General features: G+C 42.6%; 1 protein-coding gene across 1 annotated transcript in view; it reads left to right on the top strand.

Annotated features, from left to right (window-relative positions):
• SYNE1 (spectrin repeat containing nuclear envelope protein 1) overlaps window positions 1-16,353 on the top strand; it is a 1,959,630-nt gene that overhangs the window by 1,493,373 nt on the left and 449,904 nt on the right. Inside the window, exons 105-109 of the mRNA XM_085611789.1 lie at window positions 6,522-6,641; window positions 8,135-8,335; window positions 8,505-8,678; window positions 9,646-9,777; window positions 11,731-11,927. Of these exons, the coding sequence (XP_085467915.1) occupies window positions 6,522-6,641; window positions 8,135-8,335; window positions 8,505-8,678; window positions 9,646-9,777; window positions 11,731-11,927 (824 nt within the window). The remainder of the gene's footprint in view (window positions 1-6,521; window positions 6,642-8,134; window positions 8,336-8,504; window positions 8,679-9,645; window positions 9,778-11,730; window positions 11,928-16,353) is intronic.

A 16,353-nucleotide genomic window follows, 5' to 3' on the forward strand; every position in this document is an offset into this window, starting at 1 on the left:
TTAAAGTAGGCAGCAGGTTGATTTATTTCCAAATGTGCAGACATGTGCATTCACTTCACCAAGGGCTATAGATATATCTGCCAAGAATATATTAAAACGTAGAGGAGCAAAGACGCAACCTAGTTTGATCCCTGTCGATATATATATTTTTTGTGACAAGGATGTGTCGTCCTCTAGTTCTACTTGAAGCCAGGTGTTTGTGTACAGGGTGCTGATGCCTTTCAGTAAATGGAGCAGGATATTCATTGCTGCAAGCTTCTGCCATAATATGTTGCATGGAACTGAATCGAATGCCGCTTCAAAATCCACGAAACATGAGTATAACAAGGATTTATTTTTGATCGTTTTATCCACAAGTGCATCAATGCAAAAAAGATTTTTGGTGGTTCCAAACCCTGTTTGGTGGGGGAGACAATGCTGTATTCATCTGTCCACAACTCCAGTTTTCCTAATAGGAGACCCGTGAAATATTGGGCCTCGTTGTTCAACAGAGAGATTTTTTGATAATTTTCTAGATTGGTGGGCATCCCTCCTTTATATATGGGGTGAAATATTGCCCCTCTCCATCACTCAGGTATTTGTTTTGTGAAAATACAGTGATTAAATAAAGGTGTCAATAGGGACGCCCAGTATTCTGGGTTATCTTTGAGCAGTTGTTGCTGTAGGCTGTTTGAACCTGGGCCACCTTCTCACCTGCCCCTGGTGATTATGCCAATGGTCTGGTTCCAGGAGTAGCCTACATATTTTGTAGATGGGGGAGGTGCAGGAATCTGTACTCCGCTGATTTGGTGTCTCTTTATTATGCCGGTTTCCACCCCAGGGATTCCTCACACTGTGAGCTCTGTGCTTTGCACGGTTGAGTGTACCATTTCTGCAATGCTTTCAACCCCAGAGAATGCTACTCCTGGATTTCTTTTATGAACCACAGCATGAGTACTTTGAGCCATGCTGATGCATTCTTCCCATTAGTGCACTGCTATGTTTGCAGACTGTGACACCGGTTGATCTCGTTGGCTATTGTTCATGATCTCCCAGAACCTTTTCGCGTTTCTTGAATTGCTAGCAAAGGGGAGAGGCGCCCAGTAGTTATCATGGGCAGCGTGTCTGAGTGCCCAAATTTCTTCTGGTAAAGCTTTAGGGTGGCTGCGATTTTAAATGCTAAGCCCGTCTCAGTTGGGTTACTTTTAAGGGTTTTGAGTAGTTTGCTTAGCTACTTTTTAATGACCCTTGCCTGTGGCGGAAGCCTATGGCAGAATCTTCCATTTCATGTGAGAGCCTACACTCTCTGTCGGTGGGGAACTCCTCAATCAGATTTTTAGCTACCAGTACGCGCTGTACTCGAGCTCAGCCACTTGATAGCATTTTTTTATGTGGTCTGTTGGCAGTGCTCCTCAAAGGACTTTGCTGAGATGCCTTTCCATTTAAGTCTCTTTAGGCTAGTGATTGGTGATACAGAGCCTGAGTCAAGGCTTTTGGAAAGCAGCGAGTATGTATTGCTTAATTGCAGGGATTGTGTGTTATGGTATCTTTCTTGGTGAACATCAATCTTGAAGTATTCTAAGTATCCAAACAGGGAGTGGCTCATCAAGATGTAGTCTATAATGGAGCATAAATTCAAGGCATTGTAAGCTGGTGGTGGATGCTGACCCGCGCTTGCTCTTCAATTCAGTGATCTGAGACCGGCTTGAAGGCATATACCCAAAATCTTTTCCCCAAAACCAATACGTCCCTTAGTAGATGGGATGACTTGATGGAGTATGTGCCAGAGGTCGTCTTGTAGCAGTATGGTCTAACCTCCATGACTATTGATTAATAAATGTGAACTAAAATTGCCGGATTAGAACGTGTAAGCCCCACCATGCTTTTGACTTAGATCTGTTATTATTGACTCCAGTTTGGGTATGATCTCTCGTTTTGAGTGAGAGTGTCAGTGAATATATATATGTATTACCATAAGAGGAGTTTTGAGGTCATTCGCCTAGTTGTGAACTAGTACATTCATGATCAATAGTTAGTGAAGGACCATTTCTTCTGTGCCAACATCCAGATCTGAGGCAATATAAATGGCCAGGCCTCCTTTGGGTCTACCTTTTGCATTAGTTTTGACTGCTGCTGAGCAAAACTCCACGTACCCAAACAGGGGCATTGAAGTAGTACTCCATGTTTTCTGCAGCATGAATCCATTGAATTTTTGCCAGTAGATGACCACTTCTGCATCCTCAACTAAGCTGCTCAAGCCTCTTGCTTTCCAGGAGCATATCTTTAAGCCATTGTGGAACCAGATAGGCTAGGCGAATGCAGGGTGGGAGGTCATTTTCCTGTTTGTTAATTCGGGCTGGTTACCGTGACAACCAGTCTGATTCCATGTTCAGACCTGGGACTGCACATAATGCTCCCCTCATGCTTTCTTTTTCTTCTTCTTCCTGTGGTTTGAATGCTGCTATCTATTGCATTTCTCAGGCTCAAGAAGGTTTCATTTGGGCTGCTTCTGATGTAATTGGCTGTCATGACAGGATCACAAAACTGTACTGAGTACTCTTTAGTCCCGTATCTTGTATGCTTTATTCCCCAGTTCTTACAATGACCCTATCTGCTAGAGATGTCTAGCCGCAGATTCCTTCCTTAGAATCATCCCCATGTGCCAGTCTGGATCCAGAAATATTTCTGCAGCAGTACCTCTGTCCGTCGGTAGAGTGCGGCAGGTAACAGAGTAACGATGTCGTCCTACGGATGTCATGTTGTCAGTGTCTTGACATCAGTTTCTTCCTTTTCTTGCTTCGGCACGGATTCAGAGAGTTGTACCTCTGGCCATTTTGGCCTACCACCATGGAACAGTGTGTTTTTCTCTAGAGATCTCTGAGGTCTACGATGTTGACCCCATACCCTCATCCTATTTGCATGTTGTGTCAAAGCGCGCACCCTGACTTCGACTGGTGCGGCTTGTGTCTTCAGCTTCATTCCTTGAAGGTGCAGGGGTACCCCATGACGCTCTTGGAGAAGGGGAGGTCACCGGCCCCTACTTGGTCACTGTCCTCTTCTTTCTCAGAGGACTGCTCAAGGGCCAGCTCCAGAAGTCCTTCATCCTCGGGGTTGCCTGGTAAGTCACACCGTTGGCGGTCAGTGCTGCATCCTTCCCCAACTTTACTGAATACACGCGGTGTCCTATTCCTCCGCTTTCGGAGTCGGAGCGAGAATCCGGGCTGCACCTTCTGGTGTTTCCTTGCACCGAGGCGACTCTGGCTCAGATGAGAGAATACTATCTCTTCCTCAATGCCATTTACGGCTCTCAGCTTCCCTCTGGTGCGCTTCTCAGCCCAAGGAGGTTGGTGCAGCCTTGACTAATTCCAAACCGATGGCTCCTCCCTTGGTGTCAACAGGGCCCTCCGAATCTCGTCTCTGTCTCGGCTGAAGTGCACAGTCCTTTGGGGTTTCCACCTATGATGCCTGTGTTGAATCCGCCGGTGCCGATAACCCCTTCTCTGTACCCATCCCCCTGCCCCCCTCCCCCCGACGCCGAGGTGTCATCTTCTCGGCACTGAATCGATGTCGGGAACGGCGTTCATGGATCAGTCGTCTTCTGACTACCTTCATCTGCTTTCAGAGGAGCCCCCTGCTATTTTTTTCTTGACACACTTGTATTTTAATGATGTTGGTGATCACATGACTGAGCCTTCTCCGCAGTTTCATTGAGTTTCTGAGCTTGGTGACACTAGTGGCCTGGATTCTTCCTCATCCTCAGGCCTGTTTTCGCCTCCTCGCCTCGCTTCGGAGACTAGGAATCTGTAGCTAGACATCTCTATCAGATGAATAAGTTACTTACCTTGGGTAACACCTTATCCGGTAGAGACTAGATCTAGCCGCAGATTCATTACTGACCCGTCCATCCTCCCCGCTTTACAAACTGGTTCTCCTTTTTCTTCCAGATCCCTTCTATGCACCTTTGTGCTTTTCGTTGGTTAAAAAAAAACATATCTAAATGTAAGGCAGACCAAATAACCAATAATAATTAATGTACGCATCTTTCAAAAAGATGATTCTTTTTGAGCATACTGTTTCCATGGCAGTTTCTATTCGTGGCTCCGCGTTCAGCGTAGAAAGTAGTCACGGAAAAAACTGATGTCAATGTATCAGGGGAAGGCTTATCTGGACTCTGACGACGTCACATCTGATAGAGAACGTCATTGCGGAGTTGCTCAACGCCCTCTACTGACGCGCAGTGGTAGCGCTGTAAAAAAAATTCCAGATCCAATCTGGCGCATGGGATAATTCTAAGGTAGGAGTCCGTTGCTAGATCTAGACTCTACCAGATAAGGCGTTACCGAAGTTAAGTAACTTATACTTTCATGCCATATTTAAGTCACTTGTTTGGGTCTAGACAATGTTATTAAGTTGGTTCCTTCAATTGATTGCCTCTTAGTGGGAGGACCGCGATTGATAGTAAATCAGGGCTAGTGAGATGAGACAGGGATGCATGGCTTCCTAGTAGTTTTAAGATTTTTACCCTGTTTAGTATGTCTTGGGGGCCTCTTGATGCATATTCAAGATAAATAAGAATCTAGTTACCAGATTGGTGGTATAAGTTTTGCAATGAGCTGTTGCAGCACCCAACGGCATTTTATTAATTGCCTTTGCGATTAATGGTTGTGCTTTCACACCAAAGCTCTGCTAACGGGGGTAAGGGGATTCTCTGTGGAGAAGTGGAGAAAGACTGCCCAATTGTTGGGGTTACAAGTCCGACAGCTTCATGATGCATGTAGGTATAGTTTTCCACTGTAAATTGGGGAATCCCCATGTTGTTCAAGGGGTTCCCCACTGCAGTTATAAGATTCCTCAGTTTGAGGTGATGAGTTGTGGCAGCGGGCTCTTCTATTAATACCAGGGCTTATTAGTCACATAAGCGTTTAGGGTTGTCTTTAGTGTCAGGGTGTGGTATTATCCTTCCTTCCACGGAGGTAACATTGATGGCATTTGCCTCATGCCTTTACCACTCAGAGGATAGATTGCTGTTTTTGAAGGTCAAGGCTGCTTTGGAGCGTGGGGAGACCATATTGGTGGAGACCTGTGCCTGTACCTCCTGCAATATATCCACTTCAGTAGCCGGGGAAGTTTTGGCTCAGTTGGAAGCTTACAACTGGCGGGCCTGGAACATGAGATGTGCCCTTAGGGGGCTCCGTTCTTTTTCTCAAAGTAGTATATTTAGTTAATTTTATCGGGTGTCTGTGATCAATGGCTGTTGGCTGCTTGATTATCTGTTTGTTCCCTGCTTCCCACAGTCTTTGGCACTCTTGCTTAGTGGGAGATTTCCATTGGACATGGGTTGTCAATGCTGATTTTAAAGGGCTTTCTCCAGGTGGGCTGCATTGTGCCATAGGCTCGGTACTCATCATTGTATATGTAATTTTTGGGGTTTCCATTTCCCGGGGTGCCGCGACCATACGCTTGCTATTTCTGGCAGTGTGCCTGGGCTCAGGTTCTGTGTGAATCTCTGCTATGCACAAAGTTCCAGTGGATGGAGAGGATTTCCTGATTCAGAGTTTTGTATATCCTTTGAAGCGATCAAAAACATTGAAGCCGGTGGGGGCATGCAGTGAAACAGAGGGACAAGGGGACATTTAAGTCTGATTTGGTGGGCTCTTCCATGGGGTTACTTCCATCACTACTACTAGGCACTGATTACATTTTTGTTTGTATTGTTTGAGTCGTTAAATCTATGATGATAAATGCAAGGGCATCTGGCAGGGTTGACAACTTGTTGAGAATTGGTGAACAGGTGCATCTTCATAGCTCTGGAGGCACCAAAGGGTCCGAAGCTGATGGAGAGCCTTGCACTCGCACATTGAGGTTATTGAGTTTGACCAACTTGTCGTCTATCCCTGACCCAAACACCATCAGGGTGTTTAAGAGATCTGCTTGAACTTGAACATTTTCTGAGTGAAATCTGAGTGATTGAACAATGGAATCGAGTGTTGTCAGCAAAGTAGGCCAGTGATCGTCGTTAATGCTGATGACGGATTTGGGGGTGGTTTGTGAGAGTTGTTATTTGTTTCTCCTATGTCCGAGGGGTGGATGATGGCAATGGTGCCATCCTGGAGTTCTTCACGCTGGCGCTGTGTTCATCCAAGCTGCGTGATAGCCTATCTGGTAACAGGTCTCCTTTGCACCCTAAGGGTATTAGGCTTCCCTACTATCTTTTTCAGTTTGCTTTGAGCAACGATGTTCATTGTTGCCTTTTCCGCCTTTGCTGCAGTTATGTTAGTATGGGCAGATGAAACTGGGGTGGAAGAAACTGAGTATTGAGAGTGCCTGACGGCTCACTGTGGGATCCTGCTTTCGAAGTTTTTGGGCATCCATGCCGACTGGGTCTGCTGAGCTGGGTCTGTGATTATGGGCATGCTTTGCTGATTTGCTAGCATGAATTCAGATGTCTCAATTGTACAGTTGACTCTCTACTGTTAAATATTTAAAAAGGCAGTTCTGTGTTTTGAGAAAATCTTGGTAATCATTCTGATTCATTCTCCTAGGCAATTCTGCAGGCAGATGAGAGCCTGAAAGAACTGGATGTAGGAATCAATGACTTGAAGCGGCTCGGAGACAAACTGCAGATTGACCAGTCTTCTATGCAAGAGCTTTCTAGATTTCAGGTGAGATTTACTGAAATAATTTGAAATTAAGTTTTACAAAAAAATCTTGTATTGTTCAAATCATTGATTCTTACATATTATTATATTACATTTGAAATGCAGAATCCACAAATTGAATTGCCTCTGTGAGTGTTGTTTGATTTATGTAGAGTGTTGATGGAGGTATGTGTGAATAAAGACCCAGTCAAGGCAAAAAGATGACTTCTTCGATTGAGGTTAAACAATTTTTAAACTAGACACATCTGTATATAAACTAAATATCACATATCATAACCCATCTTGTTATTATCATTAATTTATAGATATTGAAAAAATAAAATCAAGGTCACCCATATCCGATAATACTTGTAGTTCCAATATTGATCTTCCTACTTGCGTATCAACAAAAATATTGAAGACAGTTGAGGCCTGTACCATTATTTTTACTGTTGTCTATATTAATATGTGACTGATTCATCCAAGAGCAACTATTGCATAATCGTATTTTCCCTATATGTTACAGCTCTGATACAAATATGCTTACATTTACATATGGCAGGACATTTTCAGGAACAAGCTCAATATTCACACATTCAAAACAAAAATGTTGCCTCTGTTGACTATACCTCTTGACTTCTCAAGAGGTATAGAGCATTTGTATCTGAATTCCTTAAGTAATTAACACAAAACATGAAGTACATGATGGTTTGTGTGAATACCGTGTCAAAAGGGCTTAGTGAATGTTCACCATGAGATTTCCACTCTAAGGTGAAACTTGATAAATTGGACATTGTTACATAATTTCCCTGACAAAGTATCTTTCAAGGGTGTTGGTGCTCTTTAGTCATACATATGCCCCCACACTTGTTATTTTCAGCTCAGCCTTTTCTCATTCAAGATTTTTAATTTGTAGAAATGTAGAAAACTGAATTTTAGAAATGTAGATATAATTGCAGGATGCATAAACAATTTGGTGTGCCCATTTGTCAGATTGTAGCCTAAATACACTTTATCTGTAAAATGTTCTCTGGTCACTCCTGTTTCAGAACAGAATGCAAAATTTGGTGAAATATATTCTAGGATCTGACAACAGTGGTATCCATATAACCATAGGAGCACGTTTAATGCTAATTTCAATAAATATGGATGATAATTCCTGCTGTATCTCAAAGGTTGATGCGATTTTTGTAATCCCAGTCACCTTCAAATAAATCTGCTTTCCTCCACTGCAGATACATTCACCTCAAATACCTGCTCCAAAGTTAGTTCTCTCCCAGTAACAGCTTTTGCTTAACCCAGACTTATCTTTTGTAAAGCAAGAGAATCATTATGTGTGTCTGTCATCAACATTTAGTGTGTCCCATATACCCCAGTGATATCTGAATAAATGGAATGTTTCCACTGCATGGTACTTAAAAGGGATTTTAGACCGTGGCCATAAGAGAGATCCCATAGAGAACTTCTGTACTGTTTTTATGTACTAAGTCATTATGTCTGCTTTTGTCATCCCAAAGGACATGTACGATGAGCTGATTATGATAATTGGCTCCAGGCGCAGCGCACTGAATCAGAATTTGGCTCTCAAAAGTCAATATGAGCGGGCTCTGCAGGATCTAGCGGACCTGATAGAAACTGGGCAGGAAAAGATGGCTGGAAATCTGAAAATTATGGTTACTTCTAAAGAAGAGGTGCAAGTACTCCTGGGCAAGCACAAGGTAATATTTTACAAAACTATGCTTGTTGGCTTCTAATTTACAGTCTCATTGGGTATGTCTGTTTGAGAAAAGTGTCATACCACTCGTTCCAAAAAATTATTGATCTTCTGAATATTACTGTCATCATAAGATCTTGTCCAATATTTTTTTGTGTGTTTTGATCGTTTAGGAATATTTCCAAGGACTGGAATCTCACATGATCTTGACAGAGACCCTCTTTAGGAAAATCAGCAGTTTCTCCCTGTTTAAGGAAAGCAAATCCCACACAGAACTTATGGCACAGGCCTCAACAATCCTCAAGCAGGCCCACAAAAAGGGTGTGGAGCTCGAGTACATTCTGGAGGTGAGGAGAAAGTACCATAACAGGACTGGTGCCTGAAAGCATCACTAATGTCATTGATTAAAACATAAGCATATTTCATACTGAAAACTCAACTATTTTATCCTGACTTTGGTGAGACCAGAAGGATTTTGGGGTCCCAGTTATAAGAATCATGTTTCATTATCTGTATGAACTAACACACTTGCTCGGAATCTTATCCATATTTATATGTTTTTTTGTACGTCAAAATGTTGTTATAAAATAAATGTGTCTTATATATTATTTACATAAACAGTGCCCCATTCTGTGTAGAATTTTTATTATTAAATATATTGGGGCAATATTTTCATAATTAAAATTCAAGTAACAATAATTTGACAGACGACATGTTGAAAACGATATTCTGATATCATATCATTTAAGTAATATCCCCTTGCAACGCATTTGTAGGTTTTTGACCTTATCAAGATAGAGGTACATGATGGGACACTTTAGACAAGCTTTATGGATCATGTCCTGAGAATGACCTTACAGTTGCGCTCACAGACCAACTGACTATGCAAGCCTGTAGCTGCATCACTTTTCACAAGTAGCAAACTCACATAGAACAGGTAAAGTTATTCGTTATGAAACATTAAATGCAGAAAAGAACTTGGACCTCCTCATTGCTATGTTCTATAAAAGTTGATACTTCAAATGCATGTCTCCCGACAGCTATGCAAAGAAAAGGATGGTAACTTTCAGGTTTGCAATGAGACTACTGTAAATTTTAGATACCCAGTGTAGAGCTCTTGAGAACAATAAGGAACTACACCCATGCCAGCTACAGAGTAATAAATGTAAATGTGGACCCAAGTAATTTTGTGCTAATTTGCCAGCTCTGCTTTTATACGTTTTACCACAAATCAGAGTGGCTTTACATTTAGATGGTGTGCAGTCATTATCTGTACACAGCCAATGTGATCCTGTATGTTTGCTGTTATTACAGACATGGACTTACCTGGATGATAACTATCAAGAGCTCAGTAGGCAGCTGGAGGTGGTGGAGAACAGCATTCCCATTGTTGGACTAGTGGAGGAGTCTGAGGAAAGGCTCACTGACAGGATCGCGCTGTATCAGGTCTGCTGCCTCTTTCTTTTTCAAATATCTTTCATTAGTGAGATGTTCTTGTTCATAAAGCACACACTGATATCCTTGTTACTGTAGGTCCCAGACCAAGATTGCATTTGAAAAACAAAAGCAATAGCACAGTTGTGAAATGCAATATTCAATCTTATAGGTCTCTAACAATAGGTTGGAAATTAGTGAGTGGTGACTCTTCTGAGGGACAGAATGTATTCTAAAAGCATGTTGGTGTGAAAAAGCTTCTTCTATGACGCCTTCTTATTGCAAACATTACTAAGTGCTCCCTACTGAATATTCTTCTTTTGGTTTGCATGAAGTGAAACAATTGTCTAAAACATTATTGAAAATGCACAGTAAAAGTGGATATGCTCTTTAGTGAGAACACTCTGACAAGAGTTTTGTGCAATGCTGGATACATGTGTCATATTAAGTTAATAGCGGTACAAAAGGGGGTGGTGATGGACGGAGCATCAGAACCAATCAAACACTCACACCCAGTCAACAGATCTGGGGTTGATCCATCACCGTTCTTTAGCCCACTCTGCCACCCCAGTTCAGACATGGCCATATGCAAATCAGTCTGACCCTGTGCCTCATGGGAACAGTCCAGCCCGAACTGCCAAGCCATGCCTTCCCTGGACCGGAAACAAGCTTCCTAGGACCGGTTTCTGGCATTTCAGCCGTCTTCAGCCAGGCTTGCTTGAATCCAGTGGCAAAGTGAGCAAGGGACTCACGTCTGAGCATACCCTGCCAACTTATGGCGTACAAAGCGGTACAAAAAGGGGTGGTGATGGACGGAGCATCAGAACCAATCAAATACTCACACCCAGTCAACAGATCTGGGGTTGATCCATCACCGTTCTTTAGCCCACTCTGCCACCCCAGTTCAGACATGGCCATATGCAAATCAGTCTGACCCTGTGCCTCATGGGAACAGTCCAGCCCGAACTGCCAAGCCATGCCTTCCCTGGACCGGAAACAAGCTTCCTAGGACCGGTTTCTGGCATTTCAGCCGTCTTCAGCCAGGCTTGCTTGAATCCAGTGGCAAAGTGAGCAAGGGACTCACGTCTGAGCATACCCTGCCAACTTATGGCGAACAAAGCGGTACAAAAGGGGGTGGTGATGGACGGAGCATCAGAACCAATCAAACACTCACACCCAGTCAACAGATCTGGGGTTGATCCATCACCGTTCTTTAGCCCACTCTGCCACCCCAGTTCAGACATGGCCATATGCAAATCAGTCTGACCCTGTGCCTCATGGGAACAGTCCAGCCCGAACTGCCAAGCCATGCCTTCCCTGGACCGGAAACAAGCTTCCTAGGACTGGTTTCTGGCATTTCAGCCGTCTTCAGCCAGGCTTGCTTGAATCCAGTGGCAAAGTGAGCAAGGGACTCATGGCTCTCCATGCCACTGGAAATCAAGCAAGCCTGGCTGAAGACGGCTGAAATGCCAGAAACCGGTCTAGGATGCTTGTTTCCAGTCCAGGGAGGACCTGGCTTGGCAGTTCGGGCTGGACTGTTCCCATGAGGCACAGGGTCAAGACTGATTTGCATATGGCTGGGTTCAAACTGGAACGGCATGGTGAGCAAAAAAACGATGGATGTAGGCCCAGATCTCTGTACTGGGGTGAATGTATGACATTGTTCTGCATTCTGTCCATCAATTGTTGTTTTTATATTAAGTTAATAAACATTAGAATCAAATCACGTAGGATGCCTCTAACCCAGCCAAACTTTTAGGTATTTTTAATGTGTTTGCCTTTTAATATTTTGCTGAACTTTTACAAAAATGTGATATTTGGATCAAAAGAGTGAAATGGTTTTGTAAGCATCTGAGTTTGTCAATTAATGATGATTACTGTTTTAGTCAAACAATATCTATTGAATGTATTACTTTTCATAAAATGACAAACTATCAGGCCACTTCATCTTTTTCCTTATTGCAGCGTTTAAAATCTAGTCTTACGGGAAAACAACCCAAGCTTTATCAGGTTTTGGATGACGGCAAGAGACTTCTGATTTCCATCAGCTGCTCTGAGTTAGAGAGCCAATTGAACCAGTTGGGGGAGCACTGGTTAAATAATACAAACAAGGTGTCCAAGGAACTTCATAGACTGGAGACCATACTCAAGCACTGGACAAGGTAAAGTGCCTGGACTATAGTACTGTGAAGATTAGTCTCACAGTGAGGACATGTTTACATGATTGTGAGACCCTGTGATTAGACTAGCATTGTGTTGTTCATATGAGTGTACGCTGACTGCTAAACGTATGGCATAAAAATATGTTTGAAGATTGGATGCAAGTATGGTTCAACTAGACATATTTACTTAATTATCAGATTCAACAAGAAGGGATGAGTGCTTTCACTTTACTTTGCCAACAATGATCTTGCTTCTTTTGCTGAACTGAACCCGATGTGAAAATTTGCTATGCTATCCTCTGATAATTTGGTTGTTATTTAAATTACTCTTTATACATTTGTCTAATGTACACATGGTGAGCCACTAATATTTATATGAAATTATCACCTTCAGTCATCTTGAAAATTGAATTTGGAGCCTGATTAGGCAAGCTACTAATACTGTTTTGTCAATGCATCTATTGTGAATAAGAGCATAAGCGTAAGATTCACCTTTAACTAGACCACTTCTTTCATTTATAAACAAATTAAAATAGATTTCATAGCAGATATGTAGACACATTATCAAGTAAAGCTTGGTCTTCATTAAATGGCAGTGTAAAACTCATTTTGTGACAAAGGGAATTTGTCTAGTTGCATAAATGTTGTTGGTGATTGAAAGCACACTGCAGCTTCCATCAGATTATGGGATGCATGTACTCCTGTTGATCTGGTGCAAACCCTCCCTCAGCTGGGTGGTGAGATAAGCAGAAGAGTCAGGCATGAAAAGAAGGTTGTCACCACCACTACCATAATCGGTCTAAGTACATAAATAAACTGGGTATTGTATAACCCGTCCATATTTTGCTTGATTGTTCCATATTTATGCACCATGTAGATCCTCAGAGGGACATAACAGTCTTTTGCTATGTCCTAATCATTGTAATTTCTCCTTCATTTGGCTCTCATGAGCTTGGCGACTTGATTATTACTTGTGGATTGAAAATAAATTCACGCTCTCAGTGTAGGGAACCTCCTCAGTCCAACTTGAGGTAACAAAAACAGGAATGCACTTTGTGGTGCCACTTATTGATGCCCCTGTGTTAACCTGCTCACCTAACCTGGTTTTTTGGATATGACTGTGTGCACTTGTGTGTGTCTGTAAGTGTGTTTGTATGCATTCATGTGATTTTTGGGAAGATCCTTTTACATGTAGGCATATTAGTATATCTGTCCAATTGTCTGCTTGTGTCTTTGTCCTGGGAGGCAAAGAGTAATGATGGCATTCTTAATGCTGCTCGCTGCTGCCCCTGTGCTGGCTGACTAATATGACCTGCTGGGTGAGTGGGGTGGGAGGGGGGAGTGTGTGTGAGAGGGAGAGTGGGAAGAGTGTGGAAATGTTTGTCTTTGTGAGAGTGCATGTTACGCGACTGGTGTGTGTGTGTATGTTTGTGTGTGTGTGAATGCGTGCATGAAGGTGCTTTGTTATAAATGGTTTCTCAAGGAGAAGCAACTGAAAATGTAACTGTAATACATCCAGTATTTGTACCCCATCGCAACCAAGGAAAAATGGTTTGTTGCTCAGATATCTGTCTTTAACTTTGTTTTCAGCATCAAGCCATACCAAACATATTAAGGTAGATTTCATGTCAAAAATTAAGTTCCATTAAACGGTAAAAAATGGGATGGAGATAAAGTAACTACTCATTTTCCTCATTTCATGGTATTAAGTTATTTAAGAAATTATAATCTAAGGGTCTCCTATATACAATTCGACAGTCACATCAATAATCATAATGCTTTTAGCAACCTGCAAAAAAACAAGCTTACCTGGACCATTACACAATAGTGATCTTGTCTAAGTGGACCCAATGTGTCACCCTGGCAGCTAACAAGAGAGCCTTCACTAGAATTATCAAAGCAATGAAAAGTGCAAAGTGCTTTAGTGCAAATTAAGACAAGAGAAGACTAGGGAGAAGGTAGTGAACCATGATTTTAGACTTTGTACATGACAGGTTTGGTGCACTACGAAGTGACATTATTTTGTCCACGTTTATTATCTTGGAGCTACATTTTGTTTTTTGAGGGGCACTCTGGCACCCCCTTGCTGGGGTACCGTAAGTGGCTTCCTTCGATTTCACACATGCTGTGCACCACACCCCCATGCGCACCCCGCAGACTAAGTCTAAATCATATATCCGATGTAGGGCATGTTTTTACTGTATGTTTCATACAATAACAGAATTTATGATATAATTTATGAGTCTTTTATATGTACAACCTTGAAGCGACAATTGTTTTATTTTGACTCTGTATTTGGAGCTGTTCCTTTTCCGAGCTCTGTGAGAAGCGCTGATAATCAAACATGTAAGATTAATTTGCACAAGTTTGGGGGCAATGTTACAGCTACGGTGCTCTTCTAGCCCCTAATATTATTTTATTTTTTGTTCTTAAGAAATACGTTAAGCCTATAATGGATCTTAAATATATAAAGTCATTAGCTCAAATTTTTAAAGGAGAGGCAGAAACACAAATTAAAGTTCCCACAGTGCATATGGTCTTCAATTAATTATTTAAATCCAAACGTTAAAGGAGTGCTTGCATCTCTTTTACATCTTCAAGTGTGCACCTTTTGTGGTGCATAACAAACTATTGTTTGTACCTCTATTTCCCTTAAAACAAAAGAGTAATCAGATGATTTCACCGTGAAAAGAGCACTCAAACACATTCTCCTGGGTCACTATCCATCTATATGAAACAACAAGCATTCTCAGGCAGTGTGCTGCCTTTTGAGCATTCTGAGTCAGATGTCGTTTGAGCCCTGAGGTACAGTGAGGAAGTAGATCATCTTTTTGATTCTTTCTACCACTTACGTTACTTTTCAATGTGGAAATGTATGATTAGCAAGGACACAACCTTTGCTTTAATACTGCCTTTGCTATACCATCCATGTGTAGCATCACTTTTTTTCAGCAGTGCGGGTAGGGCAAAAAGTCTGTCCTTTCTGTTTTTTGCCTGTCTTCCTGGCCTATTCTGGGTGGTGACCAGAGCATTAGGAAGCTGTTGCACTGTTGGGGAAAAAGCTATTTTCATTTTTTCAGAACCATATATAATGCAATATGCCATGCCTGGCAGGATATTCCCAGAATGTTGAGAGACTTTCCATGAGATAGTGGTAAGATTGACAGCATTAGATGTACAAAGATCACATCATGTTGTCAAGCCTGCAGGAGGAATACTCCCCTTTCACAAGGAGCCCTTCATTATAATAGGTTCTAAGTTTGTGATGGTGGGAAGGTGTCCCTTTTTAACATGGTCACTCCTACTTGTTGCCTGGTATTCGATGCAATTTTGACAGGAAATGGACTGGTTTCCTGCTAACCAGGTCCCCAGTGCCAGATCTCTTTCCCAAAACTGTACTATTCTTTCCCCTATTGGCAATACCTTTAGCACTCCCTTTAAGTCCCTAATAAGTGGTACCCCTGGTACCTAGGGCAAGGGTGCTAAACAGGGTCCCTAAGGGCAGCAGCACATATTATTCTATCCTAAGAGACCCCCTCACCAAACACATACAGACTTCCACTGCAGGCTGCGTGTCTAGGTACAGACAAAACTGAACACACAACATGGCACACTGCCCTGTGTGCCATGCCTGCAGACTCTGCATGTCGTATAGGTAAGTCACCCCTACAGCAGGCCTAACAGCCCTAATGCAGGCTGCATAATATTACATGTGTGTGCATATTTGCTTAAGAAGATATGTCCCTGTGCCGGTCAGTTCAGTTGCTGCCAATTCCAGTCATCAGGGAAGTCATTTTAACTATATGTGCTGTGTACTGGTCGAAAACGAGTTCCACAGCTACACAATGGCTTCACTGAAACCAACAATGTTTGGTATTAAACATCTTGTAATAATAAGCCCATTCCAGGGATGGATTTATGAGGTGACCCCTGACAACCTACCAACTACTGGTGTGCTGACTGACTGGTTTTAGCCGGCCTGCCATCCCAGATGAGTTTTTGACCCCCAGGGCTTTGCTCTCAGGAGGTCAAGAACAAAGCCTGCTTGGGCAGAATATGTTTACACCCTCTCCCACTGGATGACCTGCGAATTAACATTCCAAGACAGGGAGCTTCAAAGAGCCCACCGCCTTTGGTATGCAAATCTGGCTTCCCTCACAGTAGAGGATGCTGACCTCCTCTGTCCAGGGCCCATTTGGTGCCTGGATAGGTGAGGAAATTAGCAGTCAGAGAGGCATGTTCACCTTCAGGCTAGTTCCACCCCTAAGGTGGGCTACCTGAAGTGAAGACAGCATTTCAGAGTCTGTCATCTTTGTGATTTCAAACTTAGGAACTCTGGGACAGGATTATGCCCACTTCCCATAAGAAGTGGTGATATAAGGTGTGTAGTTACTCCAGTGGGCAGTAGCCCATTGGCTACTACTCT

The sequence above is a fragment of the Triturus cristatus genome, chromosome 6, assembly GCF_964204655.1.
Source record: "Triturus cristatus chromosome 6, aTriCri1.1, whole genome shotgun sequence".
NCBI lineage: Eukaryota > Metazoa > Chordata > Amphibia > Caudata > Salamandridae > Triturus > Triturus cristatus.